This window comes from Ixodes scapularis, unplaced genomic scaffold, assembly GCF_016920785.2.
Source record: "Ixodes scapularis isolate PalLabHiFi unplaced genomic scaffold, ASM1692078v2 PGA_scaffold4__175_contigs__length_147842914, whole genome shotgun sequence".
NCBI lineage: Eukaryota > Metazoa > Arthropoda > Arachnida > Ixodida > Ixodidae > Ixodes > Ixodes scapularis.
The window spans coordinates 94529325-94546850 of record NW_024609879.1 but is presented as its reverse complement, the minus strand read 5'-3'; the positions used below and the strand labels follow the sequence as shown (position 1 = coordinate 94546850).

Genomic DNA, 17526 nt, shown 5'->3' with positions numbered 1-17526 from the left:
GCAGAAAATGCCAATTCTTTCAACGTTAAAATCGTTGCACAGCTCCTTTAAATTGTCTTCATTTGACCTCTAGGATCTCAAATATCAACATTATTTTCCAATTTGGTGCACGGAGGCTGCATAAAGAGTCATTTTCAAAAGTACCGCTGAAGGCCCTCCTTGCCAGAGCACGATGTCAGGAAAGGAGTTTTCGGAATCTCTGCTCTTACGAATCTTCAGCGCCTATCAAAGCTATGCATGCACACTCTTGCTATTTCTAAAAAGGGCAGAAAGCGATGTCATAACTGGTGGCAGTGCGGGGGAATATACCTGGCAAGCTTGCAATTGCAAGCGCTGCCCACACGAGTGACACGCGCTTGGCGGCCGAAAGATCCTCTTGTGGCATAACGACTGGTTGGGTTTTCTTGCATTTAGTTACATCTTTGGGGAGAACAGACGTGATATTCAGATTCACGAGACAAAACTACGCTAGAATCAACCTCAGTCTAATTTTTTTTTTAAAAAGTGTTTCAGCTTCCCTTTAATTTATCCTTGCGCATTATACAACATATAATGATGTGTTGTGCAATGCCCTTTCAGTACAGAAGATGAACTGAGAATGTGACGAGCGAATTTATGCTACTGTCTAACCACACGACAGTTCATGCAGTTATAGTTTGGTATCATATAAAATATTTGCTCGTCGTAGGTGTTCGCGAGCTCGGCAAGAAATTCAAACCTTGCCGTATTGCGGCTAATTAATGAGCTTAGATGTGCCTAACACCCCGTGTACTCCGTCCTTGGGTCAGACAGGTTCGCTAAGTACCGACATAGGCACCCCATGTTGCCTTTGTGCGTGCCTTTAATTTCCGAATTCAAGAGACATCAGTGTAATCAGCCGCAAACCTTATGCAAATCTCGTGGCAAGACTAGCTGCATTGACAAACTGTGGTTGCACGTAACGTACCTCCTTGTTTCGGATGTTCTTGCACGTGACTACCGTCTCGATGGAGCCCGGTGTTATGCCGTTGAACTCGACACACTTGCACGGATGGATGTCCTCCATCCTGGGACATGCCCTACGAGGCTTGCCTTCTGGAGCCGAGTAGTTGGTCAACGGTTTTCGAGTCTCAGGCTGGGCCTCCGTGGTTCTTTCTGAGTGACCTCCGACCAGTGTTGTCACTTCGGTGGACGTGGATCCGAAGTCTTCCGTCGACGCCGAATCTGGATCTTCAGTAGATGTTGCCTCAAAGTCTTCGGTGGAGACCGTCGGAGCGTCTTCGGTGGGCACAGGTGCGGGTTGCCGTCCTTCTTGGGGGGCTATGATGGTTATCTTGGCAGTGCAGCAGGATACTAGCAGCAGCAGCACCACCACCAGAGTTGTTCTAGACCACCTGGAACTGGGCTGCATCTTTGTTTTCTGCAACCAGAAAAGGTTTTGCTTTTATTTTTTTATTTTCACATACTGTATTCATCTATAGTCTCCAGATGCAGCATGTCTACTCAACTCATGGTAATGAGATAAACTCTGAATGGTGTCAAGGCTGTCGCATTCCTTTTCTCTTTGCCATGTTGAGATTTAATGCTCCAGTTATTTCAAAGTTCTGCACTGCTCTTATGGTCTTTCGGCATAGAGCTAAGTTCTGAATTTCATGGTATGCAAGGTTTGGAACTCTGGAAGCCTTATCTAATCCAAGATTCTCGCTTACTGTCCATAAAACGTTAAGCAGCTTGGGTGGTATAATTTATTAACATATATGCTTTCACGATTGTGTTACTCGAATCAGAACACAAACACATGAAGATAAAAACGCTCCGCCATATCCCTTGTACCACCCAACTTTCTTATCATATCTGGAGATTGACGATTACAGTGGTTCGTGAAAATGTTGGGGGAAAAAAATTTCCCACCAACGCCTCCTAAGGTTAGCTGCGCGAACATTTTTACCACATCGTCCAACAAAGCGCCGCTGGCGCTCTTGAGTACGTACCACGAGAGCCTCTGCTTACCACTTAAAACATCTGGAGAAGATAGAGACCTTCTACTCACGTTTCAGAAACACTGAATTGGTAAGAAAACGCTGTACAGCCGAGTGACTGTGTTAGACGCCTCGCGTCTTGGTACCGGCTCGCTTGTGGCGTCCGGATCAACTGTGACCGCTGTTATATATTCTCCGTAATCTTCATTACGCAAGCTAACATCTGTCTCTTTTACAGGACGTTCGATACCTGGGCGATATACAGCTTCTATGTTAAGAGATAAAGCAGATATCCGCTTGAGAGTCACACTGCCAAACTTTAGACCGCACGTGTAGGCGCTAAACCAGGATCACACAGGGACATCTCGCAAGGCGTAGGGGCAGGATCTAGGGACGTAGGTAGGTCTAGGGAAATGTCCTGCTGCCGTCTCTCGGCCTCTCGGCTATATTGTTTTTCTGTTTGTTGTTTCGCTGTGGTCTCCTGGTTTACGTGGGAAGCCCGTATGCAGTTGTTGCTTCGCACACCGGCTCGCCCTTGAGCGTCGGGGAAATGGCATTTTGAAACAGAAAACCCCGGAAAGTGTAGTCGTAGGTAACGGGCTGAAGGCACGCACCGCGGTAAGGTTCAACGTCGTAGTTGTGGAAACAACACTTACCCCTCAGGGGGAAAAAAGAATAAAGAAAAAAAAAAGCGGGTTTTAAATGAAGGTCATGTTTCAATGCCATGCTGTTCCATTTCGATTTTATGCTTTCCCGTTTACTCGTTAAATGTGTTCGCTGTTGGAGCATCGCAGCTAGAGCAGAGTACGATAATTTCTATAGTGATGGATGGACCGAATCTGCCGAGCTTCAAAGTGACAAATGATGCGGTACATTCTGGGTAGCGTGATTATCATTTGATATATTTTCCAGTGATGCAACGAGGTAGCTGCAACATTGACTGACAAGCACTTTAAAGCACCCCTCGCAATTATAGCTATCCTGCTTTCGGCTCAAATGTAGTTTGTGCCAAAAAAAAAAAAAAAAAATATTGCTCTTTAATTAGCGTTCTTTCGCAGTTTTCATCTATTCGTATAGAACTAAACGGAAAACTATCATGCCCGATGTCACACATCCGACATTGCTAACTCTTCTCATCTTCTTAAACGTCCTCGTGTGTCCTAACATCAGAAATCTGCATTTTAAAAGTTAAATACGAGATGTTGCAAAAAAGAAGACGCACACTTTCATGCAAAGCTGGCGTCAAGTAACTGAAATCGAAAAACATGCATATTTACAATAATATTGTTATCTCGTCTGGTGAAGGCTCAGCAGCCGTTACATTCATTTTCGCGCACGAAACTGTGTATCGCAGAGTAAGGCAGAACACGGTGTTATCGCCTTTATTTTTACTATGTACACGATGTGTACAGACTTGCAGGCTGGCGCTGTTGAGGCTTCAAAACCGAAAGTCGCGTATCGTGACTGCGTCCCCTACTATCCAAGCTCGTTGTCACACCATGCACTTGTGCAAAAAGGCACTGTAAAATTGCCTGTAAACACACAAACATGACACCGATACAATTATCTTGTAGTATATCACCTCATTTAGTAATAGCTGTGTCAATATATGCATCAAACAAGATTGTTTTGCCTGAAAAAACGAAATATTAATTTTCAAGTCTGGCAACAATGTATATTTGTCGAGTCTAGCAAGAGAATACATTAGACATACAATCGAAGCAGCATTTTTGGAGTTAGAACCAGATCAGGTCGTAGGGAATGGCATTGTCTACACAACACAAAAGGAGGACTATAGTGAAGAAGAGGAAATAACCACTGGGGAATGAGAAAAAGCAGAATGAAAGGTTCCGGCTGGAACTGCAACCAGCTCCATCAATCTCATTTACCAATGAGATTGATAAAAGTTCTAGGCAAAACAAGCAAATTGAAACAGGCAGGTTTTTTTTTACCAGATCATTATAAAAGGGGAAGTACCCAGTGACTGGAAATTGATCAAGATGAGATTAATATATAAGGTCAAGGGAGACAAAGACAGTATCAAATCATACCGACCAATCATAGTAACTTCAGTAATATACAGACTAGCTATGCAAATTGTAAAAATAATGGAAGAATGGGCAGAGAGAAAGCAGATTCGGGGGGAACTTCAAAACGGTTTCAGGAGGGATAGACGACTAGATGATAACTAGATAATAATCGATCAGGGTATAGACATAGCAATGACAAGTCAAGGGCCATTATGGGTAGCATTTTGGACATCAAAGGGGCATATGACAATGTGAATCACGAAAAACTCTGAAACCAGTGGGCTGGGGCCCATAGTTAAGTTTCTAGAACGGGTATATATGGAGAATGTGGTGGTTATAAGTTATAACATGGGAAGCCGAAACTACAAGACCAGTAGCAATAAAAGAAGGACTTGGACAGGGTTGCCCATTGTCTTCCCTGCTCTTTGTGATATACGTCAGTGAGATGGTAAAAAGATTAGAGCAGCGCAACCTAGGTTTTGACGTGACTTACATGGAGGAAGGAATGTATGCAGACAACATTGTACTCATATCAGAAAGTCGTGAGGCAATACAGGAACTCATTAGGATTTGCAGCAGGGAAGGGGACAGTTGAGGCCTAAACTTCAGTAGGGTCAAGTCGGGTATAATAGTTTTCAAGGACGAGAAGAGGGAACCCCTGGAGGTACAAGACACAGTGATAGAACACGTAGAAAAGTACGAATATCTGGGAGTATGGTTAAGTGAAGGAAGCAAGTATTTAAAAGAACGTGACGATATTGTAATAAAGAAGCGGGAACGGGATTCAGCTATTATTAAACACCGGGCACTCTGGAACCATAATAGATATGAAGTCATTATGGGTGTCTGGAAAGGAGTCATGGTGCCACGCTCGAAATTTGCTCGCCGAGCATCATGTCAGTGTCTTAGAGACATTTTTACTTCAAGCGTTATTTAATTTGCAGCCGCTTTATGGAAACAGCAATTATCGTTTCAGTGTTGTGTATTTGTGTACTTTCTTGTGCTATGGTGTATTAACAGATATATGTCAAGGCATTTTACGTTGGGATTGAATCTCTGCATCAAGTAAGACTGTCAACACTGCGTCTTTCCTTTTTCCAGTTCAATCTCGCATAACTACGACCCACCAGTTCCGCCGGAATAGCCGTTTTTTTTTTGTTTTTTTTTGTCGAGGAAAGGTGGCAACCCTACGCTCTACGCAACCGCCAATGGACGCTCAAATTCTTTCGTCGCCCTTTGTTGGCTAGGTGTGCCAAAAGTGCGTCGAGATTCCAGCACACTCCTTATCACCTTCGAAAGCTCCTGGCATGGTTCGATTGCATTCGAGCCAGGAAGTACGTCGACGCGTCACTTCGGGCGGTGCTCCGTGCATGAGAGCTGGTTTTTCCTCTTTCGTGACCAAGAAATCCGAAATTAGCATATTTCTGCGTGTTGCTGGAACAAACAAAATGAGCGTACTTTTGCTGCTTTGTTTCCACAGACATGACACCGCGTACATTTGAGTCTCTATACTCTCTTTTAGCGATCCTCCGTTTGCCATTTGTAATTCTCTTTCGTTCTAGCGACCGAAGAGAAATCGTTACGAAAGTTTCGTATTCGACGCGTATCGCGCGATGTGGGTATAAGCTGCGTCCGGCATTGACACATTTGAACTTTAACTAAAGCTTCGCTTCTTACGTGCATCGCGAGACTCACAGCCCTATTTTCCTCACTACCGTCCGCTTCCATTCATTATCGCGTTCTAGCGTTTGCCTCGCGATGCTACGAGAGGAAAAAAAAAAAAAAAAAAAAAAAACGAATGAAACAGGGTTCGTGACGTTCGGATTCCCGGGAAGCGCTTTCAGGCATCTGCTCCGACTCGCGCGACAGGTGACACCATTCGCAGGGCAGAACGGGACGTTGGCGTCAGACGTGATTTTTATTATTATTATTAGTGTTATCTAGAGACTCCGCGCAGCTGCGGGAATTATACAGTAGTGAGTCATATCTCCTGGTCTTACTTTTTTATTTCCTTCGTGCAACCACAATAAAAAAAAAACACTTTCTGCCGATCTTGAAATCATTATCGCCGGATAAAATAGCAGCGGCATCCCACACACGTAGATGTCGTTCCGGACGCTGGGGAAATGGCCGGGCATAATCGCGATCGCGCGCCGCCGGGGACGTGCACACGCGAGGAGAATGCAATGGAAGTTATGCGCACAGACTGAGGGAGAGGGGGCGTAAGAACGCCGAGCTCTGATTGGAACGATTAGTGGGTAGACCTAAAGCTAGCTGCCTTTCTCTCCACTGCACGCGTCGAGCGCGTTCTAGCGCGGAACGCCGGTGCGTGGTGTTCGGCTTTCGCGTTCGAACGCGTCCGGATCGGGCTCCCGATCCGCGATCCAGCCTACTACAGTAGAGATTGGTGATTTAACCACGCGTCATAAACTGGGGCGTTTTTCTCGAACACCGTCACCAGTTCAAAATGAATCTCCTTTCAAATAGAGAAAACGGATCACTGCTTTGATTTTCCCGACGGGTTGTGTCATATTTGATTCTACACCCTATCGGCGTTCCGCGCGGCACTATAACGCGTTATGTTTATACTGTGCCGAAACAACTAGAGGGACGCGCGCTCTCGTGTTGTTTTGTACTCCTTTTGGTAGTTTTTGGTGCCGATAATACTACAACTGTATGAACGCCCCTCGTAAGTTTACTGAGATTAAAAATGCTTTGCGTGTTCGTGCACATCAGGCATGCAGATGTTTATAGAGGCGCGTGACACGCACCACAAAGTGCACTCGAGGTATGAATATATACACCGCAGATAGTGAAAATATATCGCGATCGTACGTTTGTGTTTCCTGGAAGCGCGCAAACACTCGTTTCTTATACTTATATAATTGTTCACAATAAATAACGCGTTTTCACTGACGTAATTTCGTCCACCATTTTGTTCTGGTGAACTGTACGTCTGGCGTGTGCCGAAGGTGAGCATTCCAAGGATTTTCGTGACCCCTCGTATGCGTAGAGCATAGAAGCTTATGAGTCTTTCAAGGCTGACATCTTCTCAGCAGGTTGCGATATAATTCTTCAAATCAGTAATTTTGTCTGAAAAACCGAACTAACAACAAAATGGCGGATTGAAGTCACGTGAAAACGCCCTGTACTGGCGTTTCTTTTTTTGCTTTTCATGTGTTTGATCCTGCTAGTCGGCAAACGAAGCAGTTTCTTTACGTATTTCGAATGCATCGCGGGTTTCTTCGTTCGTGAATCTCGCCACTGATTAAACTGTATAGAAGGATTCAGATCGATTAAGAACGCCGATTAAAGGGGTACTCCGCCGATTTCTTCATGGTCCCCGATTTGCTTGAAATTTTGCTAAACTCGCCAAACAACATCGCCAAAATAGTATCCCAAATATTAGGTCAAAATATTTTTGTTTCACGAAGTTATTGAATTTACAATTTTGGTCCTCACCGTGTTTTTCAAACTGAAAGTCTCTACTGGCAACAATGAAAAAGTGACGTCATTGGAAGTGCAGGGGTTCACTCTTTGGACTGCAGAATTTGTTCCCAACTGATTCGAAGCAGTTTCATGGTGTCGAATGAATGCTTTGGAAGGTCGCTCCAGTATAGCCGCGCTCCAGCACGGAACAAATGTTTGGCATATTCTATTTTTTAGACTGCTCGCCCGACTGGCAAGCTAACCTTCCAGTGACGTCACGGCCCTGAAAAGGGCGGGTATATTTGAATGTTTGTTTTTGCATCATTTTCATTTGCCGATTTCGCATTAACTATTATGAATTTCACGATACTAAATAGCATACCAGAAAGGGCAAAGGCCTGGGAGTCAGAAAATATAGTTAGTTGAGGTAGCTCAAAAATCGGCGGAGTACCCCTTTAACGCATTATTCGGTATAGGACAAATTTTACGGCCCGAAGGGCAACCATTCACGCGTATATTATTTCCGCTTTCTCTTCTTTTTTGCCTTTTCCGAGTGCACGGCGCAGTCTGAGAGGAAGCGGTCCGCGCATCCCACGATCCGCCCCGTGGTCGCGTCACCGAGTCTGCTCAGTCGGGGGAAGCGCTGTGGTGGTTTGCATGCGGAGGACACGGGAGCCGTGGTTTGGGGCGGTGTGTGTATACGGTGTTCGCGCAGCGGAAGCACACCTGTTAGGGGCATGCCCCCCCTGAATAGCGGAAATCCGCCCTGGCACGCCTCGGAGAGGGGCTGAGAAAGTTGCCTTCGAAGAAAAAAATCGCCGGAAGCGTAGTTCCGGTCATCCGCTGCTCTAGGATCCACGCAAAAGCCTTCCAAGTATGCACGACGTGTCGTTGTTGCTAAACAAACGATTTGCTCGCAGGGGCGTCACTAACGCATGTGCACAATCCCCCATTAAAAAATATGAAGTTTTTTTTTTTTTTTTTTGCGTGACGTCAAGAACGTATACTTTTATTATATAAATGTAGAGATTCGTATTTGAACGTACGATATAAGAAAGTACAAGTTATGACAGTTACAAAATATCCCTTAGGCAGCCCGCTTCTCTAATAACGGTTTGCTCGATGTTTTTACGACAGGAAGTCGGTCCTTCTGCACGTTTCGATCTGGATGAGCATCGGCGTGATGCACGTGAAAGACCCCAGGCTAGCAGTTGTACTGCACAGGCTAAAATTCTCGTCTATAGTGGGTAACAATGTCGCCATGTTTCTGGCAGACTAACTTCCCGCTGTATAAACAACGAACGACTCATTTCTTTTTTTTTTTTTTTTTTCAATTATGACATTTTTGTTTTCTGCTTTCTGGAATGCGTTCGGTACATGCGCAATAGCTGTCTTGTATGAAACGTGTAAACGACTTTAATAACATTATTCACGCTGGCTCAATATTTCGCGGGCGCAACATTTTGCTATTTAAAGTGATATCCTACGTATTCATTACGATGGAGTGATATAGTCGCGCGATAAATATGTTGCCAATACCTCCCATGTTGCGTTAACATTATCAGACGCCGAGCATACGTCCGCCGACCGCAGTCCACTGACTTCGCATTTTTCTCCCGGTGCCGTTTTTTCGGAGTTCATTTTCTTTTTTTTTTTTTTTTTTTTTTTTTGCGAATTCGGAGTTGTTTTTTCGGTGTGTATTTTTACCATAGATTCGGTGTTTTTGGTGTAAATCTTTGTGCGTGTATGTGTTCTAAGCATTTGTTTTTGCGTTGTTGATAGAAGTAGGACACAAGAAAGACATTCTTAGGGAACATGCTCGTGACTCGAATATTTGGAAAACGTTCCTGGGGGTGTGGTTCCGACGAAGGAAATAGCCGCGCGGGCAGTCCAGAAGCTTAGATAAATCTTTCCTTTTCGTAAAGTTTTTATTTCATTGAAATATATTTTTATTTCGGTATTTTTCGGTTTTCTCGCATTCTAATAAAACCGGCTCGGGGGCTAGTTTTCGGGATATATAGCGGTATATTTACCGAAAACACGGAACCCCTGCGATAAACGATGCTGACGCTGGAACTGTCCTTAGGTTACTCGAATGATCTCTGAGCATGATCTGCTTTTGGTTCGAGTGACTATCGCGTGATTTGAATCAATTTGATCGGACTAGGTAAATGTACGATATTTTATGTCTCGACACAACAACAGCGTTTTTTTGTGTTTTTTTTTCATCAAAGTGGAAAGTTGGGCCAGTTGGTTCATGGTTCTTTAAATAATTAAAAGCGCCGAAAAAGACAAGGACAAAGAAGTGGAACGAGACAAGGCGCCTTGTGTCGTTCCACTTTTTTGTCCTTGTCTTTTTCGGCGTTTTTTTTTTTTTTTTTTTTTTTTTTTTTTTTAATTTCGGTATATTGTTTATTGTTGTTGAACGTCCAGCAAGACGCAGAGTTGACTCTATGACCGAGTCGCTGTCGGCGTAGCACCTTTGCTCTTCGTACGCACGCGTGGGACCCCCTTTGGAACGGATGCACAGGTCGTGGGAAACCGAAGCGCGGGCCTCATTTCTCATAAGAACTTGCTTTCTGACATTCTTCGGAAACTGGTTCTCCGATTAAAATCCGTCCCTCTTGTCTAGGTAAACATTTTGCACCGCCGCACCGTTTCTGAAAATGCTCGAGTGAGGAGAAAAATATAAGTGGGAAAGAGCGTCGCTGTCAGCTGTTTGCGGAAGTGAACTTGAGCCTTCCCGCTCTCTCCTCGCACACTCACGAAGGGTCTAACAAAGGCTCGCGAGGTATGCAAAGCCCGTTGGCGAGCATCGCGAGCAGTCTGCGAGGCTCCGGTGTCAAGGTTGGCGCCTCTCTTCCCTCGCCTCCTGTTTCCCTTTCCTCGAGCGGCTGCTCGCCTTCGCTCGACAACCTTTTACTTTTGGTCTTTGTTCCGATCGTTCAAACCACCGACACAGAGGAGTCAGAGTGTCTCGGGACTTTTAATGACGCGATAGCTGATATGCAGACTAATTCGGCGGTCTTTCGACGTCCTCAATACGCAGTATTTCGATGCACTTTCACGTTAATAAAGATTTTTTTCCCCCGCGATTGCTCGCGTACATGTAGGCCCGATGAACCGTCTTTGAAAGAGGTCGTGATTTGTTGGTCCTTTTCCGGGTCCGACAAATCAGCGACAAATAGGCGGTGTATATTCACTGGGCGTGCGTTCTTCACAGCGCACGCTCAAAACGTGCTACAACTGATGGTCTCTCAAGAATAACCATGCTGATCTTGGGAAAGGCTTGCTGTGGGAGTGTCAGCACGCGCTCAGCATCAACGGACTCTGCTGAATCCCGCCGACTCTTCTTTGCAAACGCCACCAGGCGGTGCTCCAGTCTTTGACGTGCCAGCGAACTTCCGGTTCATAAAAAGAACGAACGAAGCCTTCCTTAACACCGCTGCTTGAAACGTCGATGAAACATTTAACGACCTATTCTCCGGGTGAACGCCAAAAGAACAAAAAAACGCGAGATCTGTTAAAATGTTTCGAATATTCTTGTAAACCGACTTGTCTCCTCCAAGATAAGAAATCGTAGAACTGGAGGTCCTCGCTAAACCTCCAACTTTGTTGTCCGTGTAGCATTTATGCTTTCTAGCACAGGTGACATAAGGAAACTCGACAGGTTTGCTAAGGTTTGCAAGCGACCGGAAGTCCCTTGGTACGCAAGCCGCGGTTCATGTTCGTAAACAGCAAAAGGGTCTACAGCCTCTAGTTTCGTTTTGTTCTCTCGAACGGGTCGTCGTGCGTGGTATGTGACAGGTGACCCGGCAAACTTGAGCCTCCTTTCTGAAGCCGACAAAATCTTCGTAGTTTCTCCGCGATTAATTCTGGAGAGCCTCGAGTAAGAGTGTGTTCAACTGCTCGCCGAGGTATACTCGTTTATGGGCGCCACTGAATTGCAAATATTTTTTGTGGGTCTATGGGGTTACGAGTGTTTTTTTCAACGTAACTCCAATTATAAACAACCCTGGAAGCGCTTGAATATTTTATGCGAATAGTAAACTAACCCTTTTCTTTAGACACCATTTTTGTTACGCTAGGATAAGTATTTTTTAAGCGCGAAAAAGAGTCCGCCATCTTTAATGCCGCCAAGTGCAAACGTTCTTCATGGTTTGAATTGAACGCACTCTTCCTCGAGGCTTTCTAATTAATTCTCTTTAGGTGGAATGAAATACGCAATCCGCAATAAACCGCCAGAACTATGTCCATAATAAAGAAAAGTGAAAAAAAAAAAAGCGTAGCCATTTGCGGTACGAACATGCGATGTCATCAGAAACGGTGTCTTTTCCTCAATTACTGCGTAACGTGAAGGCTCGTTTACGCACTTGCGTCGATTGCGTTGCATCGTGCAACCCAGCGCCTCCCGAATAACTCGTCCTAAATCTCCACCAAAAAAAAAAAAAGTATGTTTTTACAGATTTTGTTTTATATAAGACACCGTAAAACTTTAGTTCGACGTGCACTGACTTCGAACCAACGGTACTTTCACGGGCGACTTGATAAGCCGAGTGGTACAGAGCGCGACACTGTCAGCGCGAACAAGCGATCGCCGGTTGTTCTCTTTGAAACCAAGGGATGTCATCCAAGTTATTATTGCTACGGAAAGAGCTCATTTAGTTCTATGATGTAAGCGATAACATTTTGTGCTCGCTAATACGATTTAGAAGTAAAATGCGAAAATGCGCCGATGTCGTGTTCGCGCTAACAGTGTCGCGATGTGTACAACTTACTAAAATAGCTAGTGTATTGAGGTGTTCTTTTTTTTTTTTTTTTTATTGCAAAACCTCAGGTTGTTTTTCTTTTTTTTTTTGTAGTTTTTGATACGTATTTCAGCTGTTTAATAAGTTATATCCCACCGTTATCAAACCCCTCGTAAAAGTTAGGGCCGTCTGTTCGACGCCAGTGCGCTGCACGGCCAACTGAAGTTTCGGGGTTCATTATATGGGACAAAAAAGTGTAAAACGACATACTTTTTTTTTTTTTTTTTTTTAGAATGTTATTGTTGTTAAACGCAACTGTGTGAACGAGCCCGAAGAATTAAGGCCGCTTCACACGCCCTTTGGACCGAGTGCCTTAAAAACTCATGCGACGAGAGAGGAGGCTGGCGCCATCTATGCGATTATAACTGCATTTCCCTAGAGCAAAGGTTTTTTGCGGTATTTGCGGGGTCATATGTACCCGCTATTTGTGAGAAATGGTCGTTTATAACATTGGAAAAAGTTTTTCGAACAAAGAAAGAAAGAATAAGAAAACAAAAAAGGAAATGACGGGACCGCCGAGTGTTCCTCGGCTACCCAAGAGCCTGCCCGATAGTCTGACGAAAATAATCCCTGGAGGAGGGGAACAAGAGAGACAAAGGACAAACACAAATGTCTTTTGTCCCTCTTCTTCCCCTTCTCCAGGGAATATTTTCGTCATTCTTGTCCAGCTCGATTGCACCTTCGCATTTAATTGCATTATAACCGATAGTCTCTCGTTGTAAAAGATTTTAAGAGGTTGCGTGGAAGTCGCAAGCGTGTGAACGTAATCGAACATTCAAAGGGCGCCTTTTGGCAGCGACGGCCTTCAGCGTGGGCGAACTCGCTCCATCGTCCACTGACACGTGGGTCGAGTTTACTACGCAGTTTTCTCCCTTGTCCGTCCGGTTGAGCGAGCGTGCGTGAGTGCACGCCACGACGGTAAAGCAACAGCGTGGAAAACGGAACGCTGCGCTATTCAAAAGGAATGTGTTCCGGAAGGAATTTAAGCGGCAAATAGTGCGCGTACAAATGTCAAGTTCGCGGTTGTTTACTTTTAAAGCATCCCGGAAAAGTGGAAGCCTTGCCTCGGCACTCATTACATTCGGTATTTAAATTTGAGAACGACGAAAAGATCATATGGCCCTTACCAATCCCATATAGGGACTTCCGACCGATTAGTCGGTTAAGAAGTTAGTCAGCGATCAATGCGTTAATCCAGTCATGGGTAGGTTAGGCGGCTAGTTTCACGACTTAGGTTAGCGTAATTTGTTCCTTTCTATGTGACTATAATTCATTTTCCAAGTTACAGTGAAGCTAGCGGTAACTGTAACTTAGTCAAATATCTGCAACAACTTCCAATGTACTCCCGTAAAGTTACACTCGTTCAAATTATACCGATATATGTTCGCGTTGATTTAGTCATCAGCGCTACAAAAGCACTGGTGGTCAACGGAGTGGTGAATCGAAACTGAACTAGCGCCTTTTCTGTTTTGAGAAATGCTGCTGAAACATCTTTCTGTGTAACTTTGACCACAACTTTATACATTTTGTAAAGATTAAACTCTATATACTTTGCCCGACACTGTAGTTTTGCTAGTTGGCGACACAAAGGCATAGAAATCTCAAACAGAGCTGAATTTTATTTGATAGTCGAAGATCCTAATTAGGCAGCACTCAACAAAAGACAAAAAGGGTGACTCGAAGAAATTTTTTGCACGAACATACTTCTAGCACTCTACAAGGGGAAATTCGTTCCCGAACTTTACAATTTAGTACTCAATCATCTGAAGTTCCCAAGGACAGAAAGGAACGATCTAACAAAAATATGGTAAGGGTGAAGGCGAGCTGGTGAATATTAACCGTGACCTGAGACTGGGCTATAGAGGTAGAAGAGACAGAAAAAAGACAGGACTCAGCTTACTCGTTAATTTTGTCCACCTCCTTATACTGTCTTAATCTCAAGGTCATCACCACCAACATAAAATGCCCAAGTCTATACAGTTCAAGCGCCACAGTCTCCATCATTCCACGTAAAAACATGCACAACCTTACAGGTCGACGCGATAAGGCAATATTCATCCTCCCTTAAACTTGAACAAAAGGATTTTTTCCCCTCTATTATAGACACAGTTCTCACTTCTGATTGAAAAGACGCCCTCTCCACCTAGCTCCCCCCCCCCCCCCCCCCCAAAAAAAAAAAAAAAAAAAAAAAAACAAGAATCAGTTTTTGGGCCAACTCACGTCAAAAACCAAAAAATACAGCAAAAAAAAGTTTATTTTACAGTCATTTTGGACATCCATTTTCCGTGAAGATTACGACATTCATCTTCCGTTAAGATTAGTTCTTCCGACTTAGTATAATATTTTAGCTTAGATTGCCCTCAGCGTCAATTTCGTCATAGGTAAGTGAGACTTACGAAGTCCTCACTTTTTTTAAATATACTGTTTTGCCCCCGCCTCTTGCTGAGTGAAAAAAAACAAAAAAAACGTTGATTGATACTGAGGAATTTTAAGAGCTGTCCATGCCCGTCTTAGTATGTGTGGTTTTATTTGAGTTTTCATTTCAGTGTGCCGTGAATGCGAACCCGACACTGAAACTCGATGACGGTCGCGGTGTTGACGCATCGCGAAAGTATACCGCAGTAAATGTCGTCGCTTCAGGCACAGATTCCCTCTGTTGTCTTCTCGAATATGGACACAGCGATTCAGAATATCTCCTGGAGCATATCTTGTCCGAAAGGCCATTCAGGTGTCAGTGAACTTACTTCCACTTATACTGTGCAACTTACAGATGCGCGTTAAATACCTCACGGTAGTACTCGTACGATAGATTTGGAGCACGCATACACATTTTTATCGCAGAAACAGAAGCCCGGTGGCAGATGAACTTCTCACCTCGTAAAAACAAACTTTTTTGCCGTATCATGGCCGGTAAAGAAAACTTGGGCGCTTGTTTCCGCGTTTCGCGAAATTGAATTGGTGTTGAGATCACGTGACGTCAATTTCCCCGCTAAATTTAGCGGCGAGACTTAACCCGCAGGGGGATCGGTGGCCGAGTGGGCTGAAGCGCACACCCAGCTCGACGCGCGTGGAGCGAAAGCTCGCGCTGCCGAACCCAGGGATCCTGGGTTCGAGCCCCACCCCTGCCCGTTTCGATCTGGATGAGCATCGTACCGGCGTGCGGTCGTGTATCACTACTGCGTGGTGCACGTTAAAGACCCCAGGCTAGCGGTTGTACCGCACTGGCTAAATTGCTCATCTACAGTGTAAACCAGTGTCGCCCCTACTGGCAGACCAACCTTACGCTGTATAAATCACTCAAACGTCCAATTTGACTTTGACTTTTTTGACTTAACCCGCTAAATTTAGCAGGAAGAGGAGAGGAGGATGAAAGGAGGAAGAGGAGGAGGGAATAAGGGGAGGAGGGTATGGAGAGGAGGGTATGGAGGAGGAGGAGCATACCCTCCCCTTTTCCTCCTCAAGAGATGCGCTCTGGTTTCGCATTACAGAGATTTGTAAACATCTTTCAATTTTAACTCAATGTTCGAATTTAGAATATTCAATGGCTAGTCTCGGAATTTTCGACTGAAATTAAGATTTTTAAAGCTGTCATGCCGATGGGTTCGACAAACTCCAAGCACACGCAGCATAGAGTTCGGTACGTGATATTCAAAACGCAGTCTTGAATATGCCGTGTTTCTGCGCCTATTTACAGTTAGTGGATCCAATCAGCTCGACAAGTTTGGAAACTTGATCAGTTGCCTATCCGTGGTTTTCAATCTAAGGGGGGTTTACCGCAGGTTTGTGTGTATTATGTAGGAACTTTGGTCCCGGGGGAGGTATAAATACTGCTTGCAATTTATTGAAATGTGGCGATTCCAAACGTTCCACTCACTTTGCGAATATCTTCCGGTAGATGTATGTTGTTCAATACCTTTTTGAAGATTAATTGAAACACCTCTTTTGCTCATGTTGCTGAATTTTCATGATTCAAGTACAGTCCTCGTAAAACGTACTATTTAAGAAACAAACGAAAATTGAAAGCCGCCATTCTTAAACATGAACAAGCTAGGTGATCTCAATATTATTTTAAATCCGGTATTTCTTCGCGTCTAGGATGCCATGCAAGCTTTTATGGAAATCATAGCTTGCGCGTGTAAAGTTGTCGTTGATTGTACGGTATTTCTTGGCACACTGCTGGTATTGCTGTTCTGATGTTCAGACGTCATTTACTTGGTCGTTGACGTGACGACTGTGATGCTTGGGTGAAATAATATAATTATAATAGTAAAAGGACAAAGACGGACAAGATCGTCTTTTCCGTCTTTGTGTTTTATGTTCTTCCCATTAATTATATTACCCTTAGCAGCACGCTCTCTATTCCAAAGGTGAAATAACTCGAGGGTCGTTAGCTTTTCACTCTCTCTCCTCCTCTGATGAATGTGGCTGAAATCACCGCCGTGGAGTCAGCCCGGTTGAAGTTCTCTCGACACCACATTCTCAAATTCCCGGCCGATCGTCCCGCTCCCGCGACCCCCGTACAACTCGTCTTTTTCAATACCCCCGAACGCGCCTCGTTTCTCCGCTCGGCCGCTATTTTCAGTCCCATGCCCCCTGTTTTATGACAGCACAGCATTCTCACGTATTCGCAGTGAATCCGAATGTCGACGATGTGGGGAAAGATATCGTTCCCTCTGGGACGTATAGCAGACGAAGAAGTAACGCGGACAGCGCTGCGTCCGTGTTACTTCTTCTTCTGGTCCTTCGTCTTTTGCGCTGTTTTTAATCCCGAAGTATATTACCTGCACGTCATCGACGAAATAAACTTTTGCTCTTCAGCTTCATTGGAAACATTGGGTCACAAGCTTGTTTCTCTGACTCTATTAATAGGATGTGCGTTCTTGCGAAGGAAATCTTGAAATTTGGACATATAGCCTCCTGAGATTTCGTACCGAAGACCTGCCGCGCTATCTATCAGAAAAAAGCTAAACTATTAGTGAGACTTCAGCGGCTGTATAATTTTTTGTCGTCACTCCCTGCTTGACCAGCTATCGCCGAGCTATGATTTCGTCGAGTTGGAGGCGTTCCGCGACAAAGGTCGAAATCGAGCGTGGCTGAATCCACCAGGTCGGCGGTGGAACGGTCGTTTCTCGGGAGCTTGGTGATAAGTTCGCGGGAGAAATGGCGATAAGCTGTTCTTATTTTGTTTCACCGAGCACTACTGCCATTGGTGTCGATTCAGCAATGCCGACCAAGTGGAGAGCAACGACGTAAATTGAACTGCCCTAGCTCAAATGCCGTTCTTTCACACAATGGCCTCGA

The 17526-nt window shown here is 44.6% G+C and overlaps 2 protein-coding genes across 4 annotated transcripts in view; one reads left to right on the top strand and one right to left on the bottom strand.

Moving 5' to 3' along the window:
• LOC8024671 overlaps positions 1-17526 on the bottom strand; it is a 288655-nt gene that overhangs the window by 3600 nt on the left and 267529 nt on the right. For 2 of the 3 annotated variants that reach the window (XM_042293216.1, XM_029979827.3), the window contains exon 2: positions 947-1399. In XM_042293216.1, coding sequence (XP_042149150.1) covers positions 947-1390 — 444 coding nt within the window. In that variant the 5' untranslated portion in view covers positions 1391-1399. Of the gene's footprint in view, positions 1-946; positions 1400-2029; positions 2328-17526 lie in introns of those variants that run through there. The other variant, XM_002406498.5, reaches the window with a different exon arrangement.
• The window catches only part of LOC120836730 (PIH1 domain-containing protein 1-like), a 73779-nt gene that overhangs the window by 24839 nt on the left and 31414 nt on the right, over positions 1-17526 (top strand). The gene's annotated exons all lie outside the window — the stretch shown is intronic.